This window comes from Boleophthalmus pectinirostris, unplaced genomic scaffold (assembly GCF_026225935.1).
Source record: "Boleophthalmus pectinirostris isolate CB_2022bp ecotype Guang Dong unplaced genomic scaffold, ASM2622593v1 HiC_scaffold_10, whole genome shotgun sequence".
NCBI lineage: Eukaryota > Metazoa > Chordata > Actinopteri > Gobiiformes > Gobiidae > Boleophthalmus > Boleophthalmus pectinirostris.
The window spans coordinates 33,257,254-33,273,392 of NW_026570971.1; the positions used below are offsets into that span (position 1 = coordinate 33,257,254).

The 16,139-nt window shown below is 40.8% G+C and overlaps 1 protein-coding gene across 1 annotated transcript in view; it reads left to right on the forward strand.

The window, feature by feature from the left end:
• Positions 1–16,139, forward strand: part of LOC110153422 (protein jagged-2-like) — a 121,956-nt gene that overhangs the window by 97,808 nt on the left and 8,009 nt on the right. The window contains exons 18-23 of the mRNA XM_020917306.2: positions 2,547–2,574; positions 5,855–5,940; positions 6,418–6,531; positions 8,603–8,739; positions 11,866–12,123; positions 13,713–13,844. Of these exons, the coding sequence (XP_020772965.2) occupies positions 2,547–2,574; positions 5,855–5,940; positions 6,418–6,531; positions 8,603–8,739; positions 11,866–12,123; positions 13,713–13,844 (755 nt within the window). The remainder of the gene's footprint in view (positions 1–2,546; positions 2,575–5,854; positions 5,941–6,417; positions 6,532–8,602; positions 8,740–11,865; positions 12,124–13,712; positions 13,845–16,139) is intronic.

Genomic DNA, 16,139 nt, shown 5'->3' on the forward strand with positions numbered 1-16,139 from the left:
TCGTAAAACAAATGTAATGATGCTTGAACCAACATGCGCTGTGTTTATCAGCACAGTGGATGCACGTGTAGTCTCAGTGCAGAAAACACTAGCGCCGCTGTCACAGTAACAAAACTGTTTGTCTCCGTGTGCCAAAACAAGTCACAATGCCGAATCAGCACTGGTGAGCGAGACAGGTCTCAACAGCCACGTGCGTCAAATACAGCGAGCGCAAACGACGAGAAGAAATGTCTGAAACACCAACAGCCGATATAAAAACCCGAGCGACACAACTAGCCCCGCCCCCGGGAGAAACCGAAATCCACTGAAATCCCACAAGACACCGACACGATACCAGACAGGACAGAGACTCCCTCATAGAGAAACAGGATCCTGTGTCGTGGGTTAATACGAACATTTAAATAACCAAAATGATGAGGCTCACAGCAGCAGCCACAGAGAGACACAATATTCCAATGTAAATCAGTGTCTAAAATCACTTTTAAGGGCAATTTTGTTACAGAGACTTAATAATCCATTTTATTTATTGCTTTAGTTGGTTAAGCAGTGGTTTATTCAAGTGCATTTTTGTGAACAAGTCCTTGTTGTGAGCCAGACACATTAGGCTAGTCCTGTGTTAACAAGTCTGTTTTATTTAGGCCTATTGTTTTTGATTGTCTTACAGTTTCTGTGTTAAATGTTCTTTAGAAAGTAAAGTTTATTGATCGTTGAGAGGATGTATTTGCAATTTTATTCCATGGTCATTATATAGGCAAGTTTCAGCTGACGTCACTGTTATTAAAAGCCTGCGTTGCATGCTGGGAAATATTTTGGTCGAAGGCAAGAAACACGGTAGCGTCAAACACAGTGTGTAACCTGGTGTATTTATCCCTGATAATGGTAAATTCCTGCTGCATTATCAGATGCACAAATAGAAGCACGGAAGAAGGAAAATGTCTTTTTCGTATTCTGAATGAAAAGAACCACTAACGGTGAATTAAACGACTTTCAAACATCTGCAGAGCAAACGTAGAAGATCCTAACAAACCGTGGACTCCAACAAGTTCAACAACACATCGAGACTCTTGGAGGTTTTCATCTTTTCTGCTGTGAATGGCCCAGGAGTTTCCACCAAGTCATTGTGGATATCACCAAAGTGAATATTTGTCCAGGTAGTTGGCGATTCTGACCAGAAATTTGGTTTGGTCCACCTTTTGTCGGGGTTGAAAAGTGTGATTTGGCTCCATCGATGCTTATGACCAGTTCCTGGTCAAATGGTCTTGGGTCCTCTGCTGTTAGAGTGGATAAATAACCGGGATCAATACCCTTTACGTGCTTTCTCGCGCCGTCCGTCATGTTGAATTTGTGTTTCTTGCCACCGACCAAAATAATTCCCAGCATGCAACGCACGCTTTTGTCAACAATGAAACTCACCTATTAGGTGAAATTGGTCTCAAAATGTCAATATTATCGTTTATCGCAATAAATTCTTGGTCAATTAATCGTCCAGCAAAATCTGTTATCGTTACAGGCCTAACTGTGATTACCTGTAATATCAGCAAAAATGTGTGTACAATTAAGGAAAAAAAAAAAGAAAATCTCAAAAAATACAGTAAAACATAAAACCAGACAGAGTATTTGGGCTCTTCTGCAGAACAGTTGTTTCAGGTCAGTAAATCACGACACAGAGCACATATACATGTTATAGAAGTTATAGATAGATGGATATAAATTTGAGTCCACCCTCCCGTCGCCCGGAGGCAGCCATCTTGAATCTCCCGTAAATGAGAGACTGCAGCTTTATAATGACACACAGATAAGATGTATTTATGACCCAAACGTGTCATTATCAGACTCTCTCTCTGTGTAAGTGGACCGTCTCCTCCACCATCATGTGTCATCTCACTAAATCAGCTCTGAATGTTCCAGATGATGTCTTTATTCTCTGGCCAAAAAGTGATCCACTTTTATTAAGACACAATGTTGTTTTATATGATAGCTGCATTAAAGCATGAAAGAATTCCATTATAAACTTAGTAAACATGGAATTATTATGATTGAGTGAGTCTTAAATCAGGTTAAAGTCTGATTTGACAACACTTTGGTTCTTTGTCTGCGTGGTGGAACAGATTTAGGTGTTTAAAGGTCCTTCATTACACAAAATGACTCTTAATGCCACGTTATAATATTGTTACATCATCAAAAACACCTGGAGTTGTGTTTTGTTTGGTTCACACGTGTTTGACAAACCCTTTATTAAAGCTGAAATGATCCCAGTGATTCTAGTGAAGGCGTATGGAGTTTAAAAACACAGTGGAGCACTTCCTGTTTTACCACATGACATCACAAGGTGGAACAGTGTGTTTTTTTGTTTGAGAGAATCTAAATGTGTGGGGTTTGTGAGTAAAACATGTGTGAATGAAACAGAACCCAACTGCAGGTGTGTTTGTGATGAGGAAAGGACATAATAACATAGATGAGAGAATAGCGTGATATGAGCTCTTTAACAAAGACTTTTCTGTTTTTGTGGTTTTTAATTCAATATATTTGGATGTTTTCTTTTGTAGATGTGGATAACTGCAACCCACATCCATGGTAAGTGTACTTTTATCCAAATCTTTTATTAAACGTTTTAATCAGATCTTAATCTTGGATCAAAATAACTAGACCATGCTCAAATGTTTGACAGCGTGAATCACAGAAACCTTTACTCTACATCAAATATACATTAGGATCATTGAACAAGAGCTTCTGGCACCTGGGAGCCTCTGTTTTATTAATTTGACTTTTTCATCCTTAAGATAATAATAATTGAGCTTTTCAGTCTTTGACATTTCCTTGGCTGCGTCTCCTTCAGTAAACTGTGTCATTGACTTTGCTCTGGCTCGTGCACAGATCCTCTTTGTTCTGTGGACCTCACACACTCTTAGACCTGGACTACACCTGCACCTTGGTTTCAGGTCCTGGTTTGGCCCTGTTCTCGTCCTGGTTTAGTCTTGTTGAGTCCAGGACTGAAAGCCCATTTAACAGTGGTTTATTAAATGATAACAGGTGAAGAGTGCTCCTCCACTGATGTTTACCGGACTGTCCCAGTGCATTGTGGGCCACACTGACCGCTCTAGTGACCAGTGCTTTTCACGGTGCATTGTGGGAAAGTTTCACTCACTGGACATTTAAACTTAACACTAACCCCAGAAAACTGTCGACTCTTGAACACAGCCCAGGTTCTGTTCTGGTCTACACCTGGTTTAGACCTGATTTAGTCCTGTTCAGCCCTTTAATCCTGGTTCAGTCCTGGTTTAGTTCTAGTTTAGTCCTACTTTAGTCCTGGTTTAGTCCTGGTTCAGTCCTGGTTCAGTTCAGTCCTGGTTTTAGTCCTGGTTTAGTCCTGGTTTAGTCCTAATTTAGCCCTGGTTTAGTCCTGATTTAGTCCTGGTTCAACCCTGGTTCAGTCCTGGTTTAGTCCTGGTTAGTCCTGGTTCAGTCCTGGTTCAGTCCTAGTTTTGTCCTGGTTTAGTCCTGGTTTAGTTCTAGTTTAGTCCTGGTTTAGTCCTGGTTCAGTCCTGGTTTAGTCCTGGTTCAGTCCTGGTTCAGTCCTGGTTTAGTCCTGGTTCAGTTTAGTTAGTCCTGGTTTAGTCCTGTTCAGTCCTGGTTAGTCCCTGGTTCAGTCCTGGTTCTATCCTGGTTTAGTCCTGGTTCAGTTCTAGTTTAGTCCTGGTTTAGTCCTGGTTCTGGTTCTAGTCCTGGTCCTAGTCCTGGTTCAGTCCTGGTTCAGTTCTAGTTTAGTCCTGGTTTAGTCCTGGTTCAGTTCTAGTTCAGTCCTGGTTCAGTCCTGGTTCAGTTCTAGTTTAGTCCTGGTTCAGTCCTGGTTTAGTCCTGGTTTAGTCCTGGTTCAGTCCTGGTTCAGTCCTGGTTCAGTTCTAGTTTAGTCCTGGTTTAGTCCTGGTTTAGTCCTGGTTCAGTCCTGGTTCAGTCCTGGTCAGTCCTGGTTCAGTCCTGGTTTGTTTAGTCCTTTAGTCCTGTTTAGTCCTAGTCCTGGTTCAGTCCTGGTTTAGTCCTGGTTTAGTCCTGGTTTAGTCCTGGTTTAGTTTCAGTCCTGGTTTAGTCCTGGTTTGTCCTGTTTAGTCCTGTTTCAGTCCTGGTTTAGTCCTGGTTCAGTCCTTGGTTCAGTCCTGGTTTAGTCCTGGTTTTAGTCCTGGTTCAGTAGTTTAGTCCTGGTTAGTCCTGGTTTAGTCCTGGTTTAGTCCTGGTTTAGTCCTGGTTTAGTCCTGGTTCAGTCCTGGTTTAGTCCTGGTCAGTCCTGGTTAGTCCTGGTTCAGTCCTGTTTAGTCCTGGTTTAGTCCTGGTTTCAGTCCTGGTTTAGTCCTGGTTCAGTCCTGGTTCCTCTCTGTATTCTTCTTCTCTGTGTATTTTGCTGCTGGCGTCTGTCAAAAGCTTCTCTCCAGTTTTAACTTGACGTGTTGAAAAAGTCTGAGGATGAGTTTGTTTTGGGGCAAAGTTCACACAGATTATCTTGTAAATCTGGTTTAAACGTCTTTAACAAAACTGAGGCCAGAACTGTTGCAAAATCCTCCTCAGATCAGTCAGACCTCAGCAGGAGAACATGGATAAACTTTGAGTTTGGCTAATTGTCACGTCAAAACAAACACCACCAAAACTGAACTGGTCTGTATAATTCAAAGGTGTTTTAGTCTTTATATAAGCCTGGTTTAGACCTGGTTTAGACCTGGTTTAGACCTGGTTTAGACCTGGTTTAGACCTGGTTTTAATCCTGGTTTTAACCTGGTTTAGACCTGGTTTAGACCTGGTTTTAGTCCTGGTTTAGACCTGGTTTAGACCTGGTTTAGACCTGGTTAGTCCTGGGTTAGTCTTGGTTAGTGTGCAGTTCAAAATCATAACGTATTCTTTACAGTTATAATGGAGGTCATGTGTGGATGACCTGATTGGTTTTCTGGTTTAGACCTGGTTTGGTCCGGGTTTGGTCCTGGATTGGTTTTGGTTTAGTCCTAGTTTAGGCCTGCTTTAGTCCTGGTTTAGTTCTGGTTTAATCCTGGTTTAGACCTGATGTGGTCCTGGTTTAGTCCTGGTTTTAGACCGGGTTTAGACCTGGTTTGGTCCTGATTTAGACCTAGTTTAGTCCTGGTTTAGACCTGGTTTAGACCTGGTTTAATCCTGGTTTAGTCCTGGTGTAGACCTGGTTTAGACCTGGTTTAGTCCTGGTTTTAGTTTAACCTGGTTTTAGACCTGGTTTAGTCCTGGTTTAGTCCTGGTTTAGACCTGTTTAGTCCTGGTTAGTCCTGGTTTAGTCCTGGTTTAGCCTGGTTTAGTCCTGGTTTAGACCTGGTTTAGTCCTGGTTTAGCTGGTTTAGACCTGGTTTAGTCCTGGTTTACCTGGTTTAGTCCTGGTTTCCTGGTTTAGTCCTGGTTCTGGTTTAGTCCTGGTTTACCTGGTTTAGTCCTGGTTTCCTGGTTTAGTCCTGGTTTAGTCCTGTTTAGTTAGTTTAGTCCTGGTTTAGACCTGGTTTAGCCTGGTTTAGTCCTGGTTTAGACCTGGTTTAGTCCTGTTTAGCTTTACCTTTTAGTCCTGTTTCAGTCCTGGTTTAGACCTGGTTTAGTCCTGGTTAGTCCTGGTTTAGTCCTGGTTTAGACCTGGTTTAGTCCTGGTTTAGCCCTGGTTTTAGTCCTGTTTAGTCCTGGTTTAGCCCTGGTTTAGCCCTGGTTTAGTCCTGGTTTAGACCTGCTTTAGTCCTAGTTTAGACCTGGTTTAGACCTGGTTTAGCCCTGGTTTAGTCCTGGTTTAGTCCTGGTTTAGTCCTGCTTTAGTCCTGTTTCAGTCCTGGTTTGTCTTTTAATGATCTGCTTGTTTTCTTCGCAGTTATAACGGGGGTCAGTGTGTGGACGGGGTGAACTGGTTTCGTTGTGAGTGTGCTCCTGGATTCGCTGGACCCGACTGTCGCATCAGTGAGTCTGCTTTTATTCTAACATCTATACTACATTGATTCCATTGATTTCATTGCCTCAGATCCATCATTTATTTATCAAGGGGCTCTTCTTCATCCATTTACTCAGTTTAAACGTCTCATTACACTCTTCTCTGATCTGTGTCCTAATGTCGTTTCTTCATCACAAACAGACCTGGAGTTGTGTTTGTTTCATTCACAAACACAAATTTAACACACAAACCCTGCACATTTACGCTGAGTTCTTCTCTCAAACTGAATTGTGATGTCATGTGGTAATACAGGAAGTGCTCCATTTTGTTTTTAAACTCCACACACCTTCACTAGAATCATTTGGATCATTTCAGACCTGGAATTGCCGATCTCTACCAAACGTAAAATGAATGAAATGGTTTAAAGTTCACAAGAGTCAACTTTGTGTAATATAAGACCTTCTTTGACAGTATTTTTGACTTGTCCTCCTCCTCTTTTTCCTCAGACATAGACGAGTGTCAGTCTTCTCCGTGTGCCGCGGGCTCCACCTGCATCGATCAGATCAACGGGTTTAAATGCGTGTGCGCCCCGGGATACACAGGACCGCGCTGTCAGGAGTGTGAGTGCTCTTAAAACTGTCAAATGCTTTTTTCCTTTGAGATGTTATTGCTTTGTCTGGAAAGTTTCACAGTATGGCATTAAACCTTTCTATCTTCACGGAGAGCAAACCAGACCAACTTACAGGTCAGATCTGTGGAGAATGTCTCTTTTTCTCAATATTTTTGAGCTAGAAAACCACCTGTAATTGAAGAAATGTAAAGTAGAGCTTTTTAATGTCACACTATGGAACATTCCAGACAGAGCAATGACATCTCCATAGACACAAGCTGGTAACTGTTGAGTCCAATACACGCATCAAGAATCTCAGACTTCTGGTCATTGCACAATTCATACTGGGAAGGATTTTCCAAAAAAGTGAGCATCAAACCTCCATGTTTGTTTTCCCAGTGGGATGTGTCTATTGACAAAGTCGATCTTTTCAAGTCTTTTGAACCATATCACTTTTGTTTCTGGTTCTGATATTGTCATATTTTAGTTTTGGGATTTGGACATTGTAATTGTGTGGTTGTTGGATCCTAACAGCGGAAAACATCTCAAGAAATGTGTTTGCAAACTCCATAAATGCAAAAGGGAATCAGATGTGTGTGACTCAAACCTCTGTTCAAACTGTTTCTCTTCCCAACGGAATTGAAAAATAGTGAAAGGTGAAGGTGATGGGCAGGATTGATCCACAGGAAGAACCAAAAAGGAAACATTTGACTGCCTAAATCATCCCGAGTTTACAGAGAACAATTTATATGTGGAGCGACATCAAAGTGGGATCTTGTTTGTTAATGAGAGGAGCAGAAGACAAACAGACTGAGCTGCACTTTCTTGTTCTTGTGGTTTTACAGCAACATCACGTCTTGGTCTCTTTGCAGTGGAAGGTGTTTCTTGGTGAACAGTTGGAGCCTTTTGCTTTGGCGTTGACTTTTTAAATTCGTAACCGAGGTTGAGCGACGGATCAGGATTTTGTTTTGTTGTCGCTCCACATACAAAATGTTCTCTGCAAACTCGGGATGATTTAGACAGTCAAATGTTTCCTTTTTGGTTCTTCCTGTGGATCAGTCCTGCCCTTCACCTTCACCTTTCACTATTTTTCAATTCTGTTGGGAAGAGAAACAGTTTGAACAGAGGTTTGCAGTCACACACATCTGATTCCCTTTTGCATTTATGGAGTTCACAAACACATTTCTCGAGCCGTTTTCCACTGTTAGAACATTCAACAACCACACAATTACAATGTCTGAATCCCAAAACTAAAATATGACAACATCAGAACCAGAAACAAAGTGATATGATTCAAAAGACTTGAAAAGATCGACTTTGTCAATAGACACATCCCACTGGGAAAACAAACATGGCAGGATGATGTTCACTTTGTCAGAAAATCCTTCCCAGTATGAAATGTGCAATGACCAGAAGTCCAAGATTTTTGATACGTCTATTGCAGTTTTGTTGACCTGGTTTATGGTTCATATCTCTGTAATTACTGGGACTATCCACATGAAACAAAAACTGGCACAAAGTTCGATGTCTTCTCTGTTAGTATAAATAAACAAAATGTATTTATTTATTCTTTATTCATTTTTTATTGACTTTTCAACGGAGAAATTATAGTTACAGTTTGCAAGTTATGAAACACATGTACGTCTCCTCTAGTTTTGTTTTATTATTTGTATTTTTTTACTTTTTTAAATGCGAAAATTAAAAAAAATTACAACAAGAAATAATATAAAATAACATAACAATAAAAGAGCAATTGAGTAGCCAAAAAAAAGAAAGGGAATCACAATATTTTCAGAAAGTGGAGCCATTATTCAACTCCAGAGACGTGATTGTTGTCAGTTGAAAGGACTTGAAACCGTAAAATTCATATGACAAGTTTGTGGAGCCAGTTCATAAAAAGTAATGAGAAGTTTAAACATTTGTGGGTCAGAAGTTTAAAGATTTCTCTCAAAAACAGTAAATCTCCAATAGAGTTACAGTAGATAGACCCCTGCTCTTGATGATTTTGTGACACTCTAGAGCGTATTTCTTCAACGTTCTCTCTCTTCACGCTTTAATATCGTTTCTGTTTTTCCCCTCAGTCATCGGCTTTGGTCTGCCCTGCCTGGTCACGGGTCGGCAGGTGCCCTCTGGCGGTCGGCAGGTCCCTCACGGCGAGCGCTGGTCTGAGGAGTGTAACAGCTGTCAGTGCACGGACGGACACGTGCGCTGCTCCAAGGTCAGAGCCGCGAGCAGCTGTTCAACCTCCTCCTCTGTTTACGTTTAGTGGGTCACTTCATTCATAGACACTTTCATTTATTTGTGTTGAACTTTTCATTCATAAAACAGTTTCCAAAGTGCTGCCAGTGTTGGGAAGGTTACTTTTAAAATGTAATCCCCTACAGATTACAGATTACATACCCCAAAATGTAGTTTGTAACAGAATCCATTATGTTACTTAAAGTGAGTAACGTAATCTGAATACTTTGGATTACTTGATATTGTCATGTTTTTTAAAATTACGTGAATGTAACAACCACATCCTGAAAATTCATGTTTGTTCTCTTCAAATTGTCTGTTGAGCCCAAGTCTCCATGAACAGACTTTTGTTTACTGAAGAGAAGCAAAGACCAGGATCTGAACATAAGATGTTTTATCTGCTAAAAGAAAATTTAAAAAACAGACTTTACTTAACCAATATTAAAAATATTATTGATAGAGAAATGATTTTTATATGAGATCACTGCTGCTTTAAATTATGTCCACCTACTGTTAGTGTCATATTGTTTAGTCCTGGTTTTAGGTCTGGTTTAGTCTTGTTTTGATCCTGGTTTTAGTCCTGGTTTAGTCCTGGTTTAATCCAGGTTTTATTACAGGTTTTAGTTCTGGTTTAGACCTGCTTTGGTCCTAGTTTTAGTCCTGGTTTAGTTCTAGTTTTAGTTCTGGTTTTAGTCCTGGTTTAGCCCAAAATGTGAAAACAGGAAAATCCCGCCATGTAATCCATTTATTTCAACAAAGTAACTGTAATCCAATTACCACTCATTGAAAGAGTAACTGTAACTGAATACAGTTACTCATAAATTGTACTCTGATTATGTAACGCCAGTACATGTAATCTGTTACTCCCCAACAGTGAGTGCTGCACAATACAAATAAAAAATACATTTGGAATATAAAGCTCCATTTAAATTGTTACACTATTTTCTGATCTATGTTCTAATGTTTCCTCATCACAAACAGACCTGGACTTGTGTTTTGTTTCATTCACACAAGTTTAACACACAAACCTGCAGATTTAAGGTCAAGCAGAAAACATTCTCTCTGCTCCACTGTGTTTTTAAACTCCATACACCTTTGCAAGAATAATTTGGATAATTTCTATCCTGGAATTGCCAATTTCTACAGAATTAAAAATAAAAAAAGCTGTTAACTTGAAAACAAAGTCGAACAGAGCATTTTGAGCTTTGAGGATACAGACAGTCCCGCTACAGGATTTTTCTGTCTTAAACCATTTTTAAACACGCCACAGACACGAAGGCTGCAGCAGGATCTGTCTGTGGACCACAGGATATAAAGTTGTGAGCGCGATGGTGTCAGCTGTTTCCTGTCTACAGTAAAACCACTCACTCTGAGACTCTTAAGTGTTCAAAGATCAGACTCTGCACTTCTAGTTTAGATCCAAGTCAAAACTGTGTTATTATTATTTGTGAAATGTGGTGCAAAACTTCAGATACATGATTTTTAAAGAATAAAAATTGGTGATAAATTGCACAGGAAGTAGAGTTTTGATGTCTAATCTGCATCTTCAGGTCGACCTGTGCTCTGTGTGGATGTAAACAAACACACGTGAGGAACTACTCTCACCTTTTTACTTTTAAAGAACGACTCAAACTGCATTAACACTGCGGTTTTGTGGACTGGATGTCATTATTTGTGGAGGATAATTTCTATGGATAATGTGAATGAGACACTGCACTTTAAATTTACCACTTTACAAGACGTGATTAATACAGTTGCCTTATTATTTCCACTATGTCCCAAGTTTGTATGTTGAGCCTCTGTGTCCGTCACTCCTCTGCCCCTGAGACTCTGTTGGCTGTTATCGTGGCGTTACTGATGGTTAGTGGTTCTGATCTGTCAGAGCAGCTCAGAGTCACACTGACAAGCACACACACACACACACACACACACGAAGAGCACAGCGGCTTCAAAATCACACACAAAGACACAAAGTCAGGCCACGTCTCTCCGACCTCAGGGAGAAGCAAATCGTAGCCAAAATTCGGGCAAATTCTCCTGTGGTGTGTGGTGGTCTTTGCTCAAACATGAATGAGTGAATGAAGCAAAACACAACTCCAGGTATGTTTTTGATGAGATAACAACATTGTAACATGAATGAACAGAATAGACCAGTAGCATTTCAATCAAGTAAAACTAATCTGAGTAAAAAGAAAAAAAAAACAACAAAAAAACATGGAAGATCTGTCAGGATGGGCACCTCAGATAAAAAATGAATATAAGGAAAAGGTTGAATTCTGGTGTGAGTGTTGGTGCTGGAGCAGACTCGCAGCCTCACTTCTGTCGGTCTGTCCCAGGGCAGCTGTTTCTACAATTGTATCTTGAATGAATAATGCACCAAATTGTAAAGTGGTGCAAGTGTCGGGAAAAGCTCTGTACAGACTCATAAGACTCAAGTGTATTCAACTAGTTTGTTGAAGTTGACAGAATTAAACCGTCTTTTGCTCTGGGCCATACTTGGACAACAGATGAGAAATGATTACATACTGAAAGTCAAAATAAATAACTGTAATGTTTGAAGGGCCACTAAACACCTAAATGTGTGTAAATGTGTCTAAAATAAAAGTGTATCTCTATCCCTGGACTTATTTTGGCATTTTAGTGCATATTTGTTTAAAATGTGGCTTTCGGGTCAAAGTCATGTCTGTACCGGCCTCTTTAGGGTCAACTACGGTCAGGACATTTGAATTTCAGGGTTGGCCAGTGAGTCAGATGCAGGTTATTACATGATGAACGCAGACAATGGCGTCTGTGGGCGGGATGTGAGGAGCCCCCCTCAGCCTCACCCCGACCTGGCACCGCCAGGCACCGCCACACAGCCATGTCCTGCCGTGTCCTGCCGTGTCTGGAGAAAAAGCAAATGCTATGATCCGAGCAATCTGCGTCATATTGGATTGTTGTGGCTGTAGGTCAACTGTCAATCATCTGTCCAGAGCCCGCCCCACGCTCACTCCAACCCGCCAGGCTCCGCCCACTCTGGAGGATTTTTCAGATTTTGCTTCGGGGCAGAGGAAAGCTTCATGAGGGTGTTTAATGTCTCTTTAAACTCCTGTGTGTGTGTGTGCAGGTGTACTGTGGTCAGCGCCCCTGCCTCCTCTCCTCCTCCTCCTCCCCCGGGTCAGACAGCGCCCCCCTCTGTCCGGCTGGAGCAAAGTGCACACCTCAGCCCCGCCTCTCCTGTTTCTCTGAGTCATGTGACCTCTGGGGTGTTTGCTCCGCCCCCTACGCCCCGGCCCCACAGACCCAGTGTCAGCCCAACTCTGAGCACGTCGACCCCAACTGTGCTCGCATCTCCCTCATCTTCAACAGGAGCAAAGTTCCACAGGTAAAAGAGGCTTCAGCTTTTCAGAGTTTTATTAAAGTGACCTGCTTTTATGTATGTCCCTAATTATAAAACATAATAATAACAACAAATACAAACATTTGAAAAAAAAACATTGCATCTTCACTAAAGGTGCACACTGTGTAACTTTTCTGGTAGAGGGTCCACCACCTGCTTGTCTCCATGGAGATACAGTATTACTGCTTTGCTTTGATTATTCCCAGTATTGGGAAGGTGACTTTTAAAATGTAATCCCCTGCAGATGACAGATTACATAGCCCAAAATGTAGTTTGTAACGTAATCCATTAAATTACTAAAGTGAGTAACGTAATCTGAATACTTTGGATTACTTGATATTGTCATGTTTTTTAAAACGACATGAATGTATCAACCACATCCTGAACATTCATGTTTGTTCTCTTCAAATTGTCTGTTGAGCCCAAGTCTCCATGAACAGACTTTTGTTTACTGAAGAGAAACAAAGATGAGGAAACCTTAACATAAGATGTTTTATCTGCTAAAAGAAAATAAAAGAAACAGTCTTTCCTTAACCATATTAAAAATATTATTGATAGAGAAATGATTTTTATATAAGATCACTGCTGCTTTCAATTATGTCCACCTACTGTTAGTGTCATATTGTTTAGTCCTGGTTTAGTCCTGATTTAGTCCTGGTTTAGTTCTGGTTTAGGTTTAGTCCTGATTTAGTCCTGGTTTAGTCCAAAATGTGAAAACTGGAAAATCCCTCTGTGTAATCCATTTATTTCAACAAAGTAACTGTAATCCAATTACCACTCACTGAAACAGTAACTGTAACTGAATTACAGTTATTCATAATTTGTACTCTGATTACATAACACCAGTACATGTAATCTGTTACTCCCCAACACTGATTATTCCACAGTAGAAATAAGTTTGGTAATCACCATGGTTAATCAGCACAGGTTAATGGTCAGATCTATGGAGAAGCGAGCCTGCACATGTTACAAATTCATGTTTTGCGAGTTATTTTTTAGCTTTTCAACACCTGTAATTGAACAAAAGTAAATTAAATATGTTTAATGCCATACTGTGGAACATTTCAGTCAAAGAAATAACATCTCCATGGAGACAAGCAGGTTGCAGACCCTCCAAATTTGAAGTTACATCGTGCACCTCTAAACTGTTGTCCAGTCAGTCTCGTGCTGTCCAGTTTGGCTATGCTTCTGTTGTAGGGAGTATTATACCATTGATGATGTAGGTGAAGATAACAAGGACAGAGCTGGCAGTGAGGGTCTTTGATAGAGCGCAGAAATGTACTTTTTCTAACACCACCTCCATATCTCTGTACTTAGTTGGAAGTATTTGTAAGTTTAAGGCTCCATGTCATGCAGGGTTCAAAAATATTCCTTTATAAAACCGTTCAAGATCAATATTGTAGTTTAGAAATGGTCAAAATGTAACATGAAGATCGACTTTTCAACTCGCTATTGTTCTTAAGTAAATATCTGAGAAAATAAAGATGGATTTTTATGAGTCCCTTATGATACATTTCCCCATAATCTTGAAGACTTCTTTATTTCTGAGCATAAGTCATTGTTTGTATTTCCAGGGCACGTCGGTGGATCAGATCTGCTCTGAGCTCCGGTTTCTCCCCGTGACTCAGACTCTGGCCCAGAACAGGACTCTGCTGCTCCTGTGTGAGCGCTCCACCACCAACGCAGACGCCGTGGAGGTCGCCATGGTAAATGCACACACTACCACAATATCATACGCGCTTTAATCGGATGAATAACTGAAATGTTACTAAACAAATATACGGAAAACTGAGCCAAAAGATAATAGGATAATGGCGACAGTGGGAGGCAGGTTTTGGAACTGAAAGTCTTGCTTTTCAACCGCAGACTGTATATTACGGAAGTCGAGAGACAAACAACACACAACAAACGCAAACGCCCCAACAAATACGAATGTGACAACACAAAAAAAAGCCATAACTGAAATGACCACAGGATTCTATTTTAATACAAACGCCACAACAAATACAAATGCCACAACACAACAAAAAGCCACAACACACCAAAAAAACCCACAACACATCAAAAACGCCATAACACACCAAAAAAAAGCCACAACTGAAATGACCACGGGACTCTATTTTAATGCAAACGCCGCAACAAATACAAACGCCACAACACAAACGCAAATGCCACAACACATTAAAAGCCACAACACATCAAAAAGCCACAACGGAAGTGACCGCGGGACTCTATTTTCCGACGAACCGATCAAGCGGTGAAGAAGTAGAAGAAGAAAAACTACAATGTGAAACGAATAATGATAAAACAATAAATTACTTTTACTTACGTTTCCAACTTCTCCGTTCCTTTACTTTTTACATTGTAGTTCTTCTTCTTCACTTGCAGCTTGATCGGTCCGTAGGAAAATAGAGTCCCGCGGTCACTTCCTGTTGTGGGAGTGCAGATTTAAGTACAATCTTGTGAACATGTGAGGAGACAAAAGGGACACGCTGTTACTCAGGTGCTTTTTCCTAAACGAGGGAGCGTAAATCCTCGTCAGCTCCAAGCACCCTCACTGCCACACGATTGGCTGTTGACCTGTCGATTAAAATGCGCATGCCTGATCATCGAGATCAACCAAAGTAGAGATTGCGATCTATCGATCTTTTGAGTTTTGGCACAGCCCTAGCTGCAGGTTTGATTGACAGCTATCATGGCTCGTTACTAAGCCAGGTTTGACACAGGGCGGGGAGAAAGTGGCGTTTATCTTCAACAATTCTGCTTCTTGATTGGCTCTTTGGTTTCACGCTTGGATTTCCAAATACGAGGCCTGTTTGCAGATTTGCCTCTATATCCGCCAGCCTCGATTGGCTTCATTTGACTGGATCTGAACACTGTGGGTGACGTCACGCTCCCCTAGTCTTCTTCTGTGTAGTGTGCGGTTCCAACAGGGTCCAGATTCATCTCCAAGTGCATCTAATAATAATAATGTCAGACTGTACTTTTAGATCAAGTGTGTCATATATTTTGGAATTTGGATGTTTAAAAGGCTCATAAAAAAGCATTAACTTCTCAAAACAGATCATCAGATCTCAGAACTCAACCCCAGAAACTCTTTTGTTGTTCATTTGTTCCATTGAAGCAGAGCCACATCTGTTGCACATCCTCCTGTGTCCTCTCCCAGGCCGAGCTCTGCCCGGCCCTGATAAAGGGCCTGCAGCCAACACTTTTCATGTAATGATGTTAAATGTGTCCAAAATCCTAATACAGACACACTGTAAAAGCAGCTCGAAGCATCAAAATCAGACTGTTGTGTACTGTCTGTATGTCATTATAAAGTGTATTTATCATCCATGAACCAGGAAGTATGCTGTTGCACTTTTTTTTGTTGCACAGTTAAAGTACACTGTTTAGACACTTTAGAGAAATTTGCCTTATGTTTTTGACTCGTCCTTCAGTGTCTCTGGGTCAAACCTGTCAGGAGCAGTGGGACCAGCCCCAGATCTTGAGTTAGTCTTGGTCAGGACTGTCTTATCTGGGGGCTCTGGTCTCTGAGACTTGTGAATAGCTTTTATAAACTCATCGTGGTGAATAATTATATTATTCACCACGACATATTATAATGTTCTGACTGCGTAAGGAAAATGAGGAATAACTCTGAACCACTGCAAACTGCAAACTTTTCATGTTTTAAGACAGTAAAATCACGTACAGACACTTTCAATGCAGAGTTTTAGTTGAATTTTGGTCATTTAAATCCGAAGACAGAACTTGTGTCTGTTCTGCAGTTCAAATCTCTGACACTCATGAGTTATTATGTTATAATTTCCTTATTTTAAATCACAATTTTGATCTAAATGACTTAATAATAAAAGAAACAAGGCCGCTGACGTCCCTGTTAGAAAACTGTGGTGTCCAACAGGAGCTGATGTTGCGGTAAACGTGAGCACAACAAAGTGGGGAATGCTTGGCCCCTCCTGTGACTATCAGATGATTCCACATATAACAGATTAAGAAAA